We start from the raw sequence: 20,477 nt of genomic DNA, 5'->3' as shown, positions 1-20,477 counted from the left end.
TTCCTTCCAAACAAATAAATTATCTGAGCAACCAGTAGACCCGTATAGCCTACTTGCCTTGCGATCAGCTAACTCTGCACTTGGATCCAGTTTGTTGTGGGTCTACTTAGGTTTTCAGTGTTTTTCAGTAACAACGCAGTCTATCTATTCTATCTCATTAGGTACAATAGAGTAAATGGTGTAACAGCTATGCAATGCCATGCGCTAGTGTTGTAATTACCACAAAAGTAGGCCTACTTTTACTTTTACTTTTGACACCTCTGTCCAAAACTGGATGATGCTGTGTAGGGCTTTCAATAGGCTTAAATAATTAATTTTATAGGTTATGTGTGAGGGTGGGATCACATTTTTTAATATATATTATAGTGTTTCTCCATTTTATTATGTCTTTTCAGCATAGCACATCACAATGCTGCATGCTGTTCAGTGAACCGGTGAGAACAAAGTGAAGAAATAGAAGGAGTGCCCTAAATTATTGGTATGGGAATAAATGACCTGTAGGCTATGTAGGCCCTATAATTGTATAGGTCTAGACATTCACATTATAGAGATTGGAATCAGGGCTCTATGAGATGACATAGCCTAGTGAAAGCTTTGGCATGTAGGCCTAAACCTTATCTAAATATGAAGAGTTCAGATGCAAAACCCCCTAACTCCATTTCTGGAGACCTGCACTTCTATATTTTTAGAGAACCCCGTTGTTGGTTTGGTTTACATTCATGGACTTGATAATACATATAAATAGTTATATTGCATAAATAAAATTAAAAATATGCAATTTTGATAGCTTTTATTAAATAAAAATGAATTAAGATTATTTTCTGAAAAGGCACTTAGGGGGTTTTGCATCTGAACTCTTCATATGTTGTCCCACCATGTCCAGGGACAAAGGGGGTCCAGGGTCAAGTCTGCTCCCTTCTTCATAATTTTCATCATCAGCATTCCAGCAGAACTTAGGCCTATTATATCTTCTGCGCCACATTTTATAAGTTCAATGGTATAAGTGCAGTTATAAGTGCATGAAATAGGCCTACAAAAACATGACTTGTACTCAGTGCTTAATTTTTCAAGCGGGAGTTCCCGGAGCGCAGAGGATGGGTGGCTCCCCCCCGAGGGGGGTCTGTGTTGTCTTTCTATGAGGTTCCATCCAAGGTTCCGCAGCTCTCGTCTGAGGTTCCGGAGCTGGCTCCCCCTTGCTCCCCCTCAAATAAAGCACTGCTTGTACTTATTTTGTACTGATGGGGGTTGTCAGAAATTCAGGGTTCCTGCACTTCTTTTTGGATGGTATTTTCAGGGTTCCTGCACCTCTTTTTTTCCCACTTCAAGCACTGCACTGGTTGGATCAAGTCTGTAGCACTTGGATATCCAAGTTCTTTGTCTGTAGTCAGGGCCGTAAATAATTAGACATTTTCAAATACCGAGGTCAAATGTGTGCTGTACTGCAAACTGAACATTTAAAATGCTTCAAACACTTCAGTGCCAAAATAATTGCCCACCCCTGCTGGCATAGCCTATAGGCTAGGACCAGTGTTTCCCAACCTTTTTTGTCTCATGTACCCCCGAGCCCTTTTTGTTGTGCCACGAGTACCCCCTTGTGTTTACATTACTTTTTCTATCCCAGTGTGACTATGCTCCATGCATTTGTTAAAATTAATTAACATTTTCCAAGTACCCCTTCAGTGTTCGCGTACCCTAGTGGTAGGCTATGCTCCATGTTTAGTCTTGATCACACTTCGACTTGTAATACTCCATTTTTACCACAAGAAGGCGTAGGCCTAGAACTACTCACCGTCGTGCAGATGGACACAGACAAGATAAGAGGCGTGCCGCTACCAGGCACGGAACGAGTGGGATCTTCTAGGAACCGCTGGTTGCATTGTAGCCAAACTTTTCATCTACAGCAATCAAGCAGCGTGAGTGTGTTCTTTATGTATTATGAAGTAGCCGCATATTCGATTAGTGTTAAACAGCGCTGTTGAAAATGATGTGTCTTGGTCTCGTTAGCAGGGTTAGAACTACCTTTATAAATAGGCTAAATAAATAAAAAGAAAAAAAGAGCTGTTAACGTCTGTCCTTTTGGGAGTAATGGAATCGTTTCTTATGAAGATTGGGCTGATAGGCCAACCGATAGGCCTATGTGATAGGCCGACCATACTGTGCATGGTTGTCTTGTTTTAGTAGTTAGACCAACCTTTAAAATCTTTGGTGAGGCCTATTTGCTGTGTTTGAAGAAACAACCAGCCTTGCTCCCGACAACATCCATGATGAGCGGACATTTGCACGAGGGTCTGCACGAGGGTAGCCATAGGCTACCATACTAGGCAAGGCGTGCACAAAGTCATGAGCCAGGGGGGGTTGAATAAAACAGCTTCGTCTTGTTAGGATATCCATATTGAAGTTGCCTTTAACCTGTTAAAACACGGCATGATAATGATATAATGCAAGTATAAATACATTTGCTGATTAGCAATGACAGGTCGTAGTGCATTATGAAAGTGAAAGTGAAAGCCCATTGGGAAACTCCAACTCCCATTGTCATTGTGACACAGCACTCCACAGCACACAAGTGAACACTGCACACAACGAAATTGCATGTATGCCTCACCCGTGCAAGGGGGCAGCCCTCAGTGGCGCCCCATGGGGAGCAGTGCGGTGGGACGGTACCATGCTCAGCGTACCTCAGTCATGGAGGAGGATGTGGGAGAGCACTGGTTGATTATAAGCCTATTCAAGGCCCTATATTGTTTTTATCATTTTGTTTCCTCTTTTGGTTAATTTTTGCACTATAGACTACCCCGCCTTTCCCTTGTTTGTCTTTGATGTGTTGTTGCAATAGTAATAAAAAGGCCCTATTAGAGGTGGGCGATATGGCAAAAATGTTGTATCACGATTTTTTAACATCAAATCTCGATTTCGATTTTTTATCACGATCTTCCATCCAAAAAATAAAAACAACAAAAAACAACTTTCATATACTTGCAATTTGTAATTTGCAGTCAATAAAATGTTAACACACTGATGATACTCTCATAAAGTGTACAATTGGAATACAATAATGTAAAGAATAAAGTGAAGACAACAACACAAGTGAGAAAACGTCACTCTGATACTGATAATAAACATCCTCACTGCAAGACGATCTATACGATTTCTCCACTTTGGCAGATTCGAGACGATCTTTTACCCAATATCACGATTCACGGTTTAATATCGTCATATCGCCCACCCCTAGGCCCTATCTTGTCACGTCATTGTAGTCGTGTCGGCCTAACTTTTCAGCGTTACAATGGTGGAACGGCGTGCATATATGGGGCTACTTCAAAACGGATTCTTTGTTATGTGTGCTTGGTAAATGGTTGGCTGTCAGTATGATTGAAAGAGAGCATGGTTATGATGATGTGGTTGACATTGGCATTATGCTGTTTGTTTCTGTCACCAGTGACCATGGCTACCCCCTCAGCCCCACACAACACTGGTGGCATGGTGGTTGTCACCCATGTGTACCCTCAGCAAGATGCCCAAGGCGATGGCCTACCCCAGTCAGGAGTTGCCCCACCAGCGCTGCCCTCCTCTCGACTTCAAACGTTCCTGAAAGGAGAGCCACCGATCCTGGGTGTAAGTTTCTCATAACCCTGACATGTGTTTTAGCCCATTTCTTGTCCAAGTTCAGAAATTACTGTGATTTCAAAATCTGCTTTAATGACAGGACAGGAGTCATTGTGAAATCTCTCTCTCTATCTCTCTCTCTCTCTCTCTCTCTCTCTCTCTCTCTCTCTCTCTGTGAGAGTGTGCGTTTTTGCATGTGTGTGTGTGCGTGCGTGCGTGTGTCTATGTGTGTGTGCGTGCGTGCGTGCGTGTGTGTGTGTGTGTTTGTGCGCACGTGTGTGTGTGTGCATGCGTGTGTGTGTGTGTGTGTGTGTGTGTCTTCTGCAGGCTATCCAGATAATGATTGGGATATTCATATTGCTGTTTGGCATCATTGGTATATTTGATCCAGCTATGTCATTCATCAGTAGCCACATCTTTGGAGGTGCAATTGTGAGATCCTGTTGTTTTATTTTATTATATTTCATATTGTGAGATCCTTTTGCTTTATTTATTATATTTCATATTGTGAGATCCTATTGTTTTATTTTATTATATTTCATACTGTAAGATCCTATTGTTTTATTTTATTATATTTCATATTGTCAGATCCTAATATTTTATTATATATATATTTTTTTAAATTATATTATATTTCATTTTGTGAGCTCCTATTGTTTGTCTTACATTTTATTATTTCTAATGAGCATTTACTGGCTGATCTTTTAGTGCACACGAAAACTAGTCAGATAAATTAACATGTATTAATATAATAATTAACTGAATGCATAACATGTGCATGTTCCGTGGGTCGCCATTAATGGATAGGCCTACCTACAATATGAGAGCTACAATAAATTAATTCGATTTTTTTTGTTTTAGTACCTTACAGCTGGTTCTCTCACAGTCAGGGCTTACAAGAGACTCAGCACCTGCATGGTGAGTAACTGAAGATCATTCATCAAGACCAGGGATGTCAAACTCAGGCCCGGGGGCCAAATTTGGCCCGCGGAGCCATTTTATTCGGCCCGGGAGATCATTTCAAATGTGTATTACAGTTGGCCCACGTACACCATTAATGTATAGCATAACACAATTTGAACATGAAATTTGCTGTATCACAGGATGTGCAGACATATTTGAACAGACAGATATGATGGGAAAGAGTGTATGTGAATTGTAACTATGAGTATGAAGTGCATGCATGCACAATTTTAGTCCATTTTTTAGAATAATTGTTGAGTTCGGCCCCCGACTTTGTTCCAGATTTTGATTTTGGCCCTCAGTCAATTTGAGTTTGACACCCCTGATTAAGACCCTACCGTGGCTTAACAGTAGGGTACGTGTCTACTACGCAGCCAACCCGGGTTCGATTCTGGCTCAAGTCTTTTGCCGACCCAACATTTCCTGTCTCTCTCTCTCAAACTGTCCTCTCACAGATAAAGTCTCAAAGACCAAAAAAACATATATATATATATATCAGGGCTTAACACTAACACACGCCAGGTAGCCAAATGCGGGTGAAAGTCGGCGTTGGCTAGTAGATACCGAAGGTTCACTAGCCATTCTGGCGGGTCCGTTACTATTCTGAATGATGAGGCACCGCATTTTGTAGTTTTTTTTCTTCGGACCGTCTTTGCTACAAAAGCAATACAATGCGATTTCGCGAGCCTACAATACCCATGAAGCACCCGTGTCACGTGTCACCTGTGTCTCACGCAAGCCAGGAATCTGATAGGCCTAGAGCTAGTCTTGCGAAGAGGAGTGACAGCGAGCTACCGGGACATCAGCGTGCGCTTCGAAATGTCACTGGAAACCTTCACGTGAAAATAAAGTAGCGAAGTTCATCTCAACGTACCTGTTTTGCGATCTGTCATTAGTACAATACTAAGTAGTAGTGGACATTAAAATGACCAAAGCGAGAGGAAAACATGTCAGTCTGTCTTACTCTTGTGAAAGTCTCATTAGCGCAGTGATAAGACAAGGACACATGCGGCATTAATAATGTTTGGTTTAAATTATTTTCTGATTTGACTGTGTCTTCATACTTTAGTATTCCTCCATGTTTCTTGTGCTGTTGTTCCCGAATGTCAAACCGTTCTTAAAAAAACGCGCAGTAGTAGCCTTCCAGACTGCACAAAAGCATCCCATTGCATGTCCCCTCGCAGGTGCCCGTCTCGCCCGTTTGTATTTTACAACTCACTATTAAACGGAATGAAAGGAAGTCGTAGCCCCTTCTGTAGTTACCGCATCTGTGTGTGCTTTCTAGTGGATACTTTTATAAGCAAATATCCCAGAAGAGGTGTTATTCCACATCCATGTCCGAGGACCGGCCAACTTGGCAATGACTTTAGGCTATCTACTTTGCGCATGAATTTGGACGGCGACCTCCACAGATAGGCCTATGATATGAAGAAGTCCCTCCAGATTAAAGACGAAAATATTTTGCTCTCGTGTAGCTTACATTTGTGCCCTTCCACAACACTGTGCTTGGTGTTTCTGCATGGTAGCCTAAATATACTATAGGCTATGCCATTCCTCAGATCAGTAGGCTAAATCTGTTCTTTGCATAGCATGCATGCATGGACCAGTTAATAGGCCTAACGGTAACACTTTCTATGAAGCCCATATCTATAGCGCATTATGAGCACATTTATAACAACGTATAATGCGTATCATAGTCGTAGCGCATTATGACTACACTTATAACACTTCATGATGGGGTATAACAACAGCCATGAATAACCATGAATCTAACTTATAATGCATTATAAATCTTATTGTGTTTTGAGTGGTTGTGAATGGTTATGGACTACAGGCAGTGAAGTGGCTTATAATACATTATAACTGTCATAATGCACTATGATTAATTATGATGCGCATTATAAGTAGTTATAAATGCGCTCATAATGTGCTATAGATATGGGCTTCATAGAAAGTGTTACCGGCCTAACAATTCTAATTGCCCTATAGCATATTATATTATATTATATTATATTATATTATATTATATTATATTATATTAGCCTATATTATATTAGGCCTATATTATATTATATTAGCCTACATTACATTATTAGGGCCTACAGCCTATTAGGCCTATATAATTAATTAAAGCTGCTATGATGGCTAAGAAAATTATGGCTAGTGAAAAGGCCCAATGGCTAGTGAGTCAGGAAAACCACTAGCCAAAATGGCTGGTAAGCGAAAAAGTTAGTGTCAAGCACTGATATATATACTACGTATATACAATATGATACTGGAAAGAGATGTGGACTTGTGACTTGTGACTTGGACTGACTTGTGACTTGAATCACAAATGACTCGACTTGAGACTTGACTTGCCAATATTAGGAATGACTTGTGACTTGACTCAACTTGTACGATATTGACTTGAGACTTGACTCGACTTGACAGTTTTAACTTGCAATGACTTGCAAAAGTGCTCCAAGTCAATGAATAAATATTTTTTTTTGCATTTGTGTGTGAAAAAAATGCATGACAGAAAGAAAAAATAAATGATTTACCTTTAACCATAGTCACAAACCATGCTAAAAAAAAATATCAATTGTGGGTTGCAGCATGGTCACCCAAAAAAACATGAAAGCTTGTCTGCAGCCGTGGTGTAATGGTTAGGGAGTTAGGCTGAAGATCACAGAGTTGCAGGATTGAATCCCACCATAGATCCACCTCTCCCTACACCTCCATCCATGTCTGAAGTGCCCTTGAGCAACGCACCTAACCCCACATTGCTCCAAGGACTGTCACTAATATGTGCGTTGAATAAAAGATAAAAGTAATTTCATGAATAATTATAAACCGTGGTAAAACCATGGTTAGTTTTCCAGAGTAAAACCATGGTTCAATTTATAATTAAACCTAGTGAAACCAAAAACCAATGCCGAACCATGCTCAAAAAACTGAAATCATGGTATACCATGGTCGATTTTCATAAGGGACATGACTGGCGAAGGGGGACATGCAAAGCAGTGTGGAGAGGTAATGAATTTATGACCAAAGGTAATTGTCAATATTGCACATAAAATACAAGGTGATTTGTTAAAGACTTGGAAAAAATAAGACTTGGACTTGGACTTGACTTGGCTTTGGCACGACTTGGACTTGGACTCGACTTGGTCAAATGTGTCGTGACTTGTGACTTGACTCGGACTTGATTGGAAGGACTTGAGACTTACTTGCGACTTGCAAATTAGTGACTTGGTCCCATCTCTGTGATACTGTATATATGACTGCGGCGATGCCTACCTGTATTTCCTTGCAGGTCAAAGCTTCCCTGGGGATGAACATCGTCAGCGCCATCATGGCGGGCCAGGCCAGCATCCTCCTCAGCATGCACTTCATTTCCCCAGAAGACTTCTTTTTCTGTAGCCGCCTCGGGGGGGACTGTGGATACGGACAGGTCTGTACACTAAACCCAGGGTTCCTACTGGTGCTTGAATTCCTTGAAAATGCTTGAATTTCAATTCAGTGTTTTCAAAGTTGTGAAAAAGCTTGCATTTTTGGTGAAGTCCTTGAAAATGCTTGAAATTTGTGTCAAGTCAAACTCAATGAACCAAATAATAGAAATAAATTGTTAAGGTACATAAAAAATCTGAGGGAGTGAGATGTCAGATGGGATTTGCCATTCAACACCCAAAAATTGCATCTTAAAAACACAACATTTTCCGGGGGAGGACCCCCACACCCCCCTCCCACTGCGCTTACTATGACCATCATCCTGACATGGGCAAACACAACCTATTTAAAGGTGGTAGAAAACTGAAAATGCGGTGCTTGAAGATGCTTGAAAAGTGCTTGAATTTGTTCATGAAAAAGGGGTGGGAACCCTGTAAACCCTTTTGTTTGTAGTATTTTCTGGAGGCTTTTTGCCTTCATTTGACAGAACGGTGAACACTATAGACAGGAAGTGAGTGGGGAGAGAGAGATGGGCAGAGGTGTCAAAAGTAAAAGTAAAAAAAAGAAACAGTTTCCTTCCAACACAAGTAACTTGTCTGAGTAACCAGTAGACCTGTATACTTGCCTTACGATCAGCTAACTCTGCACTGGTTGGATCAAGTTTGTGGTGGGTCCTTGTTAGGTTTTCAGTGTTTTTTCAGTAATAACACAGTCTGTCTATCTCATTAGGTACAATGGAGTAAATGGTGTAACAGCTATGTAATACCATGTGCTAGTGTTGTAATTACACCACAAAAGTACTTTTACTTTTACTTTTGACACCTCTGGAGATGGGGAAGGGCCGTCAAAGGACCCAGGCCGGAATTGATCCCAGTAGGTCGGCCGCATAGCAGATGAGTGCCCTGTCGTCACCACCATGGTAGGGCCTGTAGCCTACACTAAACCTTAACCGGCGTGCCCGGTAATGCTTGCAGTGAGCCAGAGAACGCTATCCAATTTGGGGTCAATATCGTTTTAGTTCTTTGCAAGACATGTGATGCATCCTGAAGTAGTCCACACTTACTGTTTTTTTTTTTTTTTTTTTTTTTTTTTTTTTTAACCTTTATTTAACCAGGAAAAATAAACCCGTTGAGATTAAGAACCTCTTTTACAAGGGTGTCCTGGCCAAGTGGCGGCTCAAGTTACAAAATTAAAATTACACAGTTGCATTAAAATAACAAATCAAGTAAAATAACACGTCAATTGAAACAGTTACAGATAGGGATGTAAATAAAATCGAAATGTATCGATGTATCGGAAGTATCGTCCGGCGATTTAATCGAATCGCATCGTATGGTGGGGCATTCTTAAGAATCGAAAATAATCGAATCACTGGCTCCATAACACAATAGTAGTTGAAAACTAATCGGAAAAAATCGAATCGAACCGAATCGCATCGTATCGTGGGGAATTCTTAAGTATCGAAAAAAATCGAATCCCTGATTTAAGAAATCGATACCGTATCGTATCGTCATGAAGGCTGTGATTTACACCCCTAGTTACAGACAATAGACTCTGTCTCAAGTGATCTCATCTTGGAATTAAAATCGTTCAATGGAATCAGATCTGTTAGTTTCAAGTCCTTTTGTAGATTGTTCCATGAGGTAGGGGCTGAAAACACAAATGCCCTCTTCCCCAGTTCTGTGCGGAAGCAAGGGACAGAGAGTAACAAATGGCCTTTAGAGCGCAGACCATAAGACTCAATATTCCTCACTGTGATTAAGCTGCAGATGTAAGGTGGCAGTAGTCCGAGTATTGCCTTGTAAATAAATGTATACCAGTGAGTAAGTCTCCTGGTAGTCAGTGAAGACCATTTAACTCTGGCATAGAGTTCACAGTGATGAGTTTGAGCCCTACAGTTAGTGATGAACCTCAGGGCACCATGATACACAGAGTCAATCTTACTCAGACATTGGGATGAAGCATTCATGTACAGCAGGTCTGCATAGTCTAAAATGGATACAAACGTTGCAGAGACAAGGCGCTTCTTAACATGAAAGGAAAAACAAATTTTATTTCTAAATAAAAAACCTAACTTTAGTTGAAGTTTCCTCACAAGATTGGGCTTTGAACGTCAAAGTATCATCAAGCAAAATACCCAGGTATTTATACAAATGTACCACCTCAATTTCAGTTCCCTCAAGGGTGAGTACTGAGGGGATGATTGATGGTACTTTCCTTGGCTTTGAGAACAACATTTGCTTAGTCTTATCAGCATTAAGAAGCAATTTTAACTGTAAAAATGTCTGTTGGATCACATCGAAAGCCTTCTGCAGTGATTCAATAGCATTAACGGCGGATGGCCCGAAGCAGTAAATTATTGTGTCATCAGCATAAAAATGCATGTTCGCATCAGACACATTCCGACCCACATCATTTATGTACATGATAAATAAAAGGGGACCTAAAACCGATCCTTGTGGCACCCCCTTGTGGACACTGACAAATTCTGAGTACAAGTCATCGTGTTTGATACACTGGGACCTACCACTTAAATAATTTGTGAACCAAGAAACAACATGATCTGAGAGACCAAAGCTGGAAAGCCTCTCTCTGAGAACTGTGTGGTCCACAGTGTCGAACGCCTTGGAAAGGTCAATGAAAAGTGCTGCACAGTACTGATTTTTGTCAAGGGCAACAAGTATGTCATTGACTACTTTTGTGGCAGCAGTGATAGTACTGTGCTTTTTCCTAAAACCTGACTGAAGCCTTGAAAGAAGGTTGTTTGTGTATAAAAAGTCTTTAAGTTGCTCGCATACCAGTGATTTCTCTGATGAAGTCAGAGAAGTTGGCAGAGGGAGACAAACGTATCAGTTGTCCCGGGCCCAGGCAGAGAGGGTCTCCATTAAATAATTCACAGTAGACAAGCAGTGTCGCGCGGACTTTATTTCTTTTTCACTAGGATTTACTCTCATTGTCCTGCACCTGGCCCATCGGGTGGGATGTGCACACATCTACTCCTCTGAACAACAACAGCACAATATACAATATTTCTACATGTACGCAGGACATCAAGCACCATACTGTACATGTGTGATGGAGGTCTTCATGCACCTGTTCGTCCCCCTCGGGGATACGAACCTGCCACCTCTACAACGGTCCGGAAATGGGAGGCACAGTACGATACCGCTGGACTAAAAGACCAGTCCCCCGACATCGGCCCTGTAGGAGGGTTTCGGGAGGGAGTTTTACTAACGTTCCACGCCAACTCTGCTAGTTAGCCTCCGTTACACTTGCACACTCAAACACAAATACTGTCACAGAACACAAGCACATACTACTCCGACTGGCCACATGCATCTCTACAGATATCACACACACTCTCTACCAAGAATATCAGCCATTACCCTCAAGTAGGCGTTTCAGAGTTCCCCGCTTCAACCGCAACAGACTTAAACATGCTTTCATACATCAATCTATTCTTTTGCTAAATCAGTAGTATTTATTACTTCATGGTGGTATTATCTTCAAGTTATGTGGGTTGCATGTAATATATGTATGTATGCATGTATGTATGTATGTTTGCCTGTACATAGGCCTGTGTCTTTTGTTTTGTCAGCTGTGCAATAGTCTTGTGATGTGATGTTATTGTGTAGGCCTATGCTTTTCTTGCTTTTCTGTTTTCTGTATTCTGTTTCGTCTTAACGAGTGTTGCTCAGGGATGCAAACTGAATTTCAGTGCAAACTGACAATAAAGTATCATCGTATCGTATCGTATCGTATCGTACTATGACATAACACAGGGCCTTTAGTAATGCACTACGACTTGGTCATTGCCATACTGGTAACAGCAAATTTATTGTTCAGCTAGGAGCAGTCTTCACTCCTAAATACATAAACTGTGAGGGTGCTGGCCCAAACGTTCAACTCAGTTTCAAAAAGGAGGCCGCACCTTGCATACACTGTTTAATAGCTTTTGTGCCGTCCTGCTTGTATCATGTCTTGTTAGCGTGTCTATGTTCCCACAGCCCATTGGTCCCACAGCCTATTGGTCCCACATCACTAAGACTTTTAACATACATGTTTAGGCCCATTGGTCCCACAGCCCATTGGTCCCACAACTTAAACCTACTGGCCCATGTTCCCACATTTCTAAGAATTTATTCAAATTTAGCCCTAAGTCCCATGGCAGGGAGAAAGGCATGCTTTCTTAGTTTACTCAGAAATGTGGGAACATGGGGTTGTGGAAAATAGGGCCTATATTTGAATAATGTCTTTAAAATGTGGGAACATGGAGCAACCAGAATAAACTGTGGGACCAATGGGCTGTGGGACCAATGGGCCGTGGGAACATAGGGCTGACCCCCCACTGTATCTGGGTAATGTGTAATGTGTGTTAAATCATTGTTTTATCATGTCATAGGCAAATGCAACCTTTCTTGCTTACAAAAATGTCCACATTGGGGACAATAAAGTTTCTAACTAACTAAATTGCATTTTATTGCACAAACGCCTTAAACGTACAATAAAATGCAATTTATGCAAGGTGCGGTGGCCTCATTTTTGAAAACAGCAAATTAATAATGCCGTGTCTTAATGGGATTGTGTTTGTAGAGAGTTACTTGTGCATAATCCCTGGTGCTGAACAAAAGGATTACGATTTTTTGGAAAAAAGGTTTGCACACTCCTTTGGATTTTTTTCTTATTTAAGTTTTTTTTTTTAATTATTCATTCATTCAATGGCAAGCATGATGATGTTTCGACCTCTCGGTCTTCCTCAGATTCACTGACAAACACAGTCATACTGACATGCACTTGTAGGTTTCACTTGAAAAGATTTATCTCCAACTGTTTTTATGTTTTTTATATGTTTTGTTTTCTAATATTTTGTAAATCATTTGGCTCTAGTCACTCCAGAGGTTTACATCCTGCACCTGTAAGGGTTAAAGTCGACTCCACCCCTTAGTGGGATTGTGTCCCTCAACAGGCCGCCATTTGACAGTATTTGATTCTCATTCCGAGCCATTTCGAGTCATTTGAACACTGTTGCAAGCCCTTACAGGCATGTGAACAATGTTCTAACTCAATTGACATTTGCAACAATGTTGCTACATGAGCGGAAGTGGAGAGAGTGACAGCACAATTACAGGATTAGTGTATAATTTAGTGTCTAATTTTGTCACGGTCCAAATGCCCTTAAAGGTAGGGTCTGAAAACAGTTCCTGCAAGCTGGAAAAATGGTTTCTGCAATAAAAACTCAATGTCGGAATGGCGGTATGTAACCAATGGCATTGTGTCCCTCAACAGGCCAGTCAATGGGGAGCCAAGGTTGGCGTGGTGCTGGTCCTCTCCGTGCTGCAGTTCATCATCTCCATCGTTGTGTCTGCATTTGGCTGCAAAGCCACCTGCACACGTGAATCTCAGGTGAGAGAAACTGCGAAAATACACCAAAAAATTACTTTTTTGGGGGTTCTTTTGCTTTTTAGAATATGAAAGAGGTTGGGTCCTGCCATGGCCAACCGGTATGGCACTCGTCTGCCATGCGGCCGACCCGGGTTCGGTTCTCGGCCCAGGTCATTTGCCAACCCCTCCCCATCTCTCTCCCCATTCGCTTCCTGTCCTCCTCTCAAACATCAATAAAGAGTGCGTCTTAATATGCGACCTTGCCTCCTCCACTTGCTTCTCGTCATGATGACATCACTGACAACAGCATTATATTTCAATATCTTGCAAAAGCTCAATTGTAGAGTCTTTTTCTCATTTGCAATTGGGATGGTGAATGAAAAACAGTCCCTCAAAAGTTGTTCTGGCTAGGCTGACAGCTGGGAAACTTTATCGTTTTCTCCACGGAGGAGGGGCCAGGAGGCGGGACGAAGAGACAAGCGCAAGTGGAGGAGGCAAGGTCGCATATTAAGACGCACTCATTGTTGTAAAAGACCCCCCAAAAAAAAGAATGTGGAAGAGGGAATGAGATTTAAAAGGACCTTTTTCAGCGTCAGCTCTCGGTTACGGCCATAGACGATTCTCATAGTTCATCCAGGTTGCATTATCTGAAGAGTTTAGCTGTAAGTAACTGGACTTGTAAGGGCCTCCGCACGTTGGCTCCGACAGCACTGCGGAGCACTTTCGCTTCCGACACAATTCCGACCCCCGCCCACAATTTCAGCCCAACAGAGCATGGATGGCGGCTCCGACAAAATAGAACTCATCTCTAATCGCTAGCCGACATCCGCGAATGTCCGGGGTTGTATTGAAAACAATGGAATGGAACTTTGGCAGAGCAGTGCTCGGCACTTTGTCGGAGCCGATGTGTGGAGGCCCGATGTCTCCATAATAGCCCCATAATCTACACCGTACCATCTGAGGCTCGCTGCACATTGGAGAGTCAAAGGTTAATTACCATAGTACTACACTACTATGACATAACTCAGGGCCTTTAGTAATGCACTATGAGTTGGTCATTGCCATTCTAGTAACAACAAATTTATAACGCCGTGTGGGTCCCGTGTTTTAACGGGTTATGGGTTGCAGTTTCCTCTCCGTTTCTGGTTGGAAGTTCTTTGGAAAAGGAACAAAAACGTCTTTCAAGCTCTAAGGAGAAGATCAGTTGCTTACAACTAAATTGCGTTTATGACCAGAAGAATTCCTCTAATAGCCAGCTAAATGCGTCAAGAGGTGCATTTTGTATGTGGCTACATTATTTGCTTAGTGTGTTTTTTTGCAGCCGGAAATATAATGTACAAATATCAATTAAATGTTTTGTCACCGCCGATTCTCCAACTGATTGAGTCTACATTATGACTCCTGTAGGTCACTGAAAGGGAACGCAGCCATTGGAAGTAGATACACAAAAATTCAGAGACAATTGTGTTTGGCGTTGTTAGCAGTGCCCGGACCAGAATGGAGCCAATTTTAGAACAGGCAAAAACAATGTCAATAAATTCTTTTACACATTGTACATGAATGTACATGAATTTATATAAAGATCTACTTTATAATGATATTAAGTGTGTATATATATTTTTTTGTTACACCCTGTATTTTATCTGTGTGTGATGATTGCAGGCGGTCATGTACATCACCAATCAGATCCCTGCCTCTCTTCTGACCGCCCCACCGTCTACCAATGAGATCCCTGCCTCTCTTCTGACCGCCCCACCATCTACCAATGAGATCCCTGCCTTTCCTCTGACCGCTCCACCATCTACCAATGAGATCCCTGCCTCTCTTCTGACCGCCCCACCATCTATTGGGCCACTCGACACATCTGAGGTACGGCATCACCATATATTATAGACAGAGATGTGTCATTCCAGTTCTTTTCCGGTATCCACTTTATGTCGGGTGAACGCCCCTTTAGTTAGGAGACCTTTGGTTAGGAGACCTTAGAGTCCTGAGGTTGAGAATAAATGAAGTCCCCTTAGCGCTGTAGACGGCTAATTGCAAATACCTCAAAGAATAGCAGAAGGAGGGACAAAGCCCCCTCAGGAGACCCAACTTGAGCACACTCTTTTGCATTGGGTGGGCGTGTTTTGAATCCTCTTTATTAAAATTCTACCCTCTTTGGCATCACAAACAACCAATACAATGATGTCAAACAAGGAGGGAGTCCAAGGCACTCTTCTTATCCAGATCAGTTCAAGAAGACGCTTCTGCACTCCTCTGTAGTTGGGCAGGTGCGTAGGATGTTATCCCAGTGGGGTTGTTATGCAAGTGTTAAGAAATCTTGCACACCGTCCATTCCACCAACAAACTTAAAAACAATGTTTTGGTCATCCAACCTTCTCCAAGTAAAGTTACAAACACATCTGTGAACTCTTCTTAGGGACTGTTTGTTATTTATTTTCGGGGTCACAGGAAGAAAATTGGGAAGGGTCATTTTTTTCATTGCTGCGGGGAGGGTCATCAAAGTTTTGAAGAACATTACTAGTAGACTAAATGCACGTAATATCCCTGCCTTCGTGAAGTAGGCTATATTTTTGAAGATCAGGATGCAATAACATTCAGTTAGCAGCAGCGCTGGTCAATCAACATTGTTCACAAAAATAAGGTAGAATAGGGCTATTTTACTTTGCCGTAGGGGAGGGTCATGCATTTTTTTTACGGCGTTGCAGGGAGGGTCATCAAAGTTTTGAAGCTTGCTAGGGGAGGATCATGCAAAAATTGACGATCAAAGGTGGACATCTATGGGCAGCCGTGGCCTAGTGGTTAGAGAGTTGGTCTTTCAATCAAGTGGTTGCAGGTTCGAATCCCCCCTGACCTCTCCCTACATCTCCATCCATGGCTGAAGTGCCCTTGAGCAAGGCATTGCTCCAGGGACTGTAACCAATACCCTGAAAAATAATAACTGTAAGTCGCTTTGAATAAATGAAAGCGTCAGCTAAGTGCAATGTAATAATAATAATAATTATGTAATAATAATAATAATCTTCCGGCGACCCAGAAAATAAATAACGAAAAGTCCCTTATCCACAAATGATGAAAAGGCCCTACTGTGGCTGTAGCGTAGTGTTTCTCAACGGGGGCGCTACAGCGATAGAAGGATATAACTGGGTGGGGGTGGAGCTTAGTTACCATTGAGGGGCATTAGTCTATTTTATTTTTCAATACTAAGGGGGGCATTGGCAGGCTTATGATGAGGTTAAGGGGGCGTTGGGAGGCGTACTATGAGATCAATTGGGTGTTTGGTCAAAAAAAGGTTGAGAACCACTGCTCTAGCATTAGGGCGCTGGGCTGCTATGCCGCCGACCTGGGTTGGAGTCTGGCCCGGGTCATTTCCCCCGTCTCTCTCTCTCCCCCCAATCATTTAATGTCTCTTTCAACTTTCCTGTCATAAAAAGACCACACAATATCTAAAAAAAAGTCTTTTAACTTTAAAATAACCATGGTGTTACGAAAGCTTTTTATACTTTTTGGATAAGAAGACTGTTTTTGACTGCCTCCTTTTTGATAACTGTTCCCCCCACCCCTCGTATGAGGGTGCAGTGCAACATAAAGAGACAACAGAAATGGAATTCAACAATATATTTATTTATACCAGATTATACATAATTCTTTGTCTTATTGATCTTGTGTGTGTGTGTGTGTGTGTGTGTGTGTGTGTGTGTGTGTGTGTGTGTGTGTGTGTGTGTGTGTGTGTGTGTGTGTGTGTGTGTCAGTTGGCACATCCACCACCCTATGTGCTGGTGGCGCCTGCTCATCGCGGTGATACTGAGAGCGCCCCTACTGGCCAATTTGAAGAACTGCCACTGCTGAAGTAGTCCTGCTCAGGAGGATACCTCTGGATTCCATAAGGAATTAATACATACATGCGTACAGTACACACAACACCTCTGAAGACATACATACATACATACATACATACATACATACATACATACATACATACATACATACATACATACATACATACATACACACACACACACACATACATACATACTTACATACATACTTTCCTATACATACAGCAGCTCTTGCCAATATTAGGGTGTTTTCACATTCTGTAATCCATATACGAATCTTTTTTTGTTGTTGTAAGTTTTATACATTTTTTTATACATATCCTCCACATTGTGACCACAAAACGGGTTATTTTCCCCTTTTCCCTCTGTATTGCTTTATAAAGTTGTGAACGCTTGATGTCCGCCCATACACAAGACTGTGTAAGATCAGAAGACATTGATTTTTACTTTCAAATTTGTAATTAACTGCCATATATGGCAACAATGTTGGCCTGGTTGATAGTAACGTCAGAGGGAAGTGAGAGGTAGGAGGCATATCTACCAGAGGAGAGTAAGGGGAGTGGATGGCTGAAGAGGAGAGTAAGGGGAGTGGATAGCTGAAGATTAGACATGCAGGCAAGAGGATTGAGTTAATGGTCAAACGTGGGCAAACAAATTTTTGACATATTGCAGGTTTTTTTTTTTTTTTTTCAAACACTGCCTTTTCCACCAGTTTTGGTGATGATAAATAATCGAGTAAGGCGGGGGTCGTAAACCAGGCTAAGTTAACCTACAGAATTTGGTGAACTTGCTAATAGATATAGCTGCAACTGCAGACATCATTCAGGTAAGATTAAGACAATGAGAACTCCTGGCTCTTCTATTAGATGATTTACCTCTACCTCAAGGGTAACTAAAGCCGGTTTAATACTGAACCAGCTGCGTAGTATACCCTCCTGGAGTGAACAGAAAAGTCTGTTATCCTTGTTCTTCTACTGCCAGTCCATTTTTTGGTCCATTTTACAGTTCAGGTGGTCCGAGTTTGGTTTTTTTTAAGGGGATTGTATTTGTAGGTGAAAAAAATGCCCTTGAGTGCATTTCTCCAAACCATAGTTGCTAAATATGCATGTTAGCTTGTTTATTGGCTGCAATGCAATTTCCCATTGGTAGCAAATATGGTTTTGAGAAACACAACCCGGCGTGACACTGTCTCGTTATAATCACGTCGTGTTCTGTGTTTGTGGCAGTTCCTTGTGCCTTCATATAGCCCACCACTATATGCCTTCATATACTGTACCTCTACCTATTTAGCTGAGTTTTCCAACTCTTTGTTTTTCACTAAAGTGTTTTGGGGCTTTACTGGTCACTGGTGTCTGTGCCCAGATATTCAGGTTATTTTCATGATGTACAGTACATACATATGTGTATATTGTTTATATACTGTATAGTATATTATTTTCTTTTTTTTATTCTTTTTTTTGGTTTAAATATTCTTTTAGGGGCTTTTATGCCTTTATTTGACAGGACAGTCGAAGATGGTGACAGGAAGCGAATGGGACATTGAGACGGGGGAGGATCGGGAAATGACCCCAGCCGGACTCGAACCAGGGTCCCCGGGGTTGGGCATGCAAGCCCAAATGTGGGGGGCTTAGCGCGCTGCGCCACAGCGCCCCCAGTATATTATTTTCTATATTTATCATGCACATTTTAATATTTAAATGCACCGTTTTATGTTGCATGTTTAACTTTGCTCCAAAGTTTTCTAAAAAAAAAAAGTCCTTGTCATTCACATCATTTTTGGGACAGTGAGGTTTGCTGTCCATTCGAGCACTATTTTTGTCACTTTCTGTGTTTAGTTTCAATAAAACAATCATTTAAAAATCCACAGTATCTTCTGATTTGTTGGTTTCAAACTATGTATTTCAGTCATTTAATCGAACTCAGTGGTGTCCCCACGTCTGCCCCTCTTGTAATTTTGGTCTAGAACCGCCACTGGTTAAAGGGACAGTTTGGTCAATTTCAACATGCAGTTGTAATGCTCACACTTCCCTGGACTTGTCAGTCAGTGGCGCCAGCAGAAATAAATCCTGTGGGTGGCTAGCTGGAGCCAGGCAAAATCTTGGGGTGGCATGCCCGACGAAAACCCAAATGTATTGATCTAGGCTACAGATAGCCTACTGGGGTTGTTATATAGGCTAGATAGCCATTTTGTTTATTATTAGGATTAAGCTTAGTTATGTAGGCATACAGTCTTATTTTCTATATTGTCTCGATCTCAAGCCCATTGTGTATGATATGATAGCCTATAAAATACAGTGCTGCCAATCAATTTTTAAAAAATTATAATATAAAATGTCACAAGTTGACAGACATACACACACACACATACACACGTGCAGAAAAAGTGTCTCTCATACTGACACAGGAACTACATTTTCCCAGTGGGTGCCTTGCTCAATTGGCACCTGAAAAAACAAACATATCAGCTGAGGTATATTGGTTTTCACACTAACAAATATCTTCATGAATTTTGGCTGCAAATATAGCACTTTTCAAACAAATGAAGCTAACATTTTGCTTATGCTTTCATTAATGACAGCCCTGCTGACATTCATAAGCAGAATGTGCAAGGGTAGCTTTCTATAAGTTGACCTAGCAAAGGGGAGGACCTCAGACGTTTTGTCAACAAAACAGCAGAGATCCAATATTGATTCAGCAACCATCAATACATCTTCAATTGTTCGACTTTGTTTGTAACCTAAAGAAGGGCATAGCAACAACCAGTTTGAAGTCCTCAACACATTGTTTGTAATCAAATATGGGCCATAACTTTTCAAAAACAAAGCATAGAGAACGTTGTAAATCATTTATTTACAGACTGACACCTTTGTTGTTGTCCATCTCACTGCTGTACGCAGCCTGCCCGCCCGACGCAACTGAAGAGAAATGAAGAGCTTACGTTACGTCTTTCGACTGACTCTCGATTCGAGGGAGGGGCGGGTCTACCTAGCGTAGCTTGTTATCGTGTATGCTGGGAGTTGTAGTTTAGCTAATTCTACAAGCCATGCAAGCCAGCCAGTTTAACAGATTTTGTTGTGGTGGCTAACGTGGTGGCTGAGAGTGATCACGTGGTGGCGGTAGCCACCACTAGCCACCACTTGGAGGCGCCCCTGTTGTCAGTGCCTGAGATTTTTTTTTCTTCTTCTTCAGCCGTTTCCGAGATCCTGGTCATTGTAATGGGGGCAGCTCTTTGTTTACATTTCAAAAAAACAT

At 41.6% G+C, this 20,477-nt stretch overlaps 1 protein-coding gene across 1 annotated transcript; it reads left to right on the top strand.

Moving 5' to 3' along the window:
- The first annotated feature begins 1,827 nt into the window (after positions 1 to 1,827).
- On the top strand, positions 1,828 to 18,638 carry LOC134443216 (membrane-spanning 4-domains subfamily A member 15-like). The gene is made up of 8 exons (XM_063193098.1): positions 1,828 to 1,913; positions 3,440 to 3,615; positions 3,934 to 4,038; positions 4,468 to 4,524; positions 7,868 to 8,005; positions 13,288 to 13,404; positions 15,046 to 15,252; positions 17,139 to 18,638. Exons 2-8 carry the CDS (start codon positions 3,445 to 3,447, stop codon positions 17,238 to 17,240), a joined length of 897 nt encoding a protein of 298 aa, XP_063049168.1. The 5' UTR covers positions 1,828 to 1,913; positions 3,440 to 3,444; the 3' UTR covers positions 17,241 to 18,638.
- Positions 18,639 to 20,477: the final 1,839 nt, after the last annotated feature.

This window comes from Engraulis encrasicolus, unplaced genomic scaffold (genome assembly GCF_034702125.1).
Source record: "Engraulis encrasicolus isolate BLACKSEA-1 unplaced genomic scaffold, IST_EnEncr_1.0 scaffold_28_np1212, whole genome shotgun sequence".
NCBI classification, from domain to species: Eukaryota; Metazoa; Chordata; class Actinopteri; order Clupeiformes; family Engraulidae; genus Engraulis; species Engraulis encrasicolus.
The sequence above is the reverse complement of the archived record's forward strand: the minus strand, read 5'-3'. Positions and strand labels throughout refer to the sequence as shown.

Coding starts and splice junctions, on each gene's coding strand:
- LOC134443216 (XM_063193098.1), top strand. CDS start 3,445: ATGGCTACCCCCTCAGCCCCACACAACACTGGTGGCATGGTGGTTGTC. Junction 3,616..3,933: donor GAGAGCCACCGATCCTGGGT/GTAAGTTTCTCA, acceptor TGTCTTCTGCAG/GCTATCCAGATAATGATTGG. Junction 4,039..4,467: donor ACATCTTTGGAGGTGCAATT/GTGAGATCCTGT, acceptor TTTTTGTTTTAG/TACCTTACAGCTGGTTCTCT.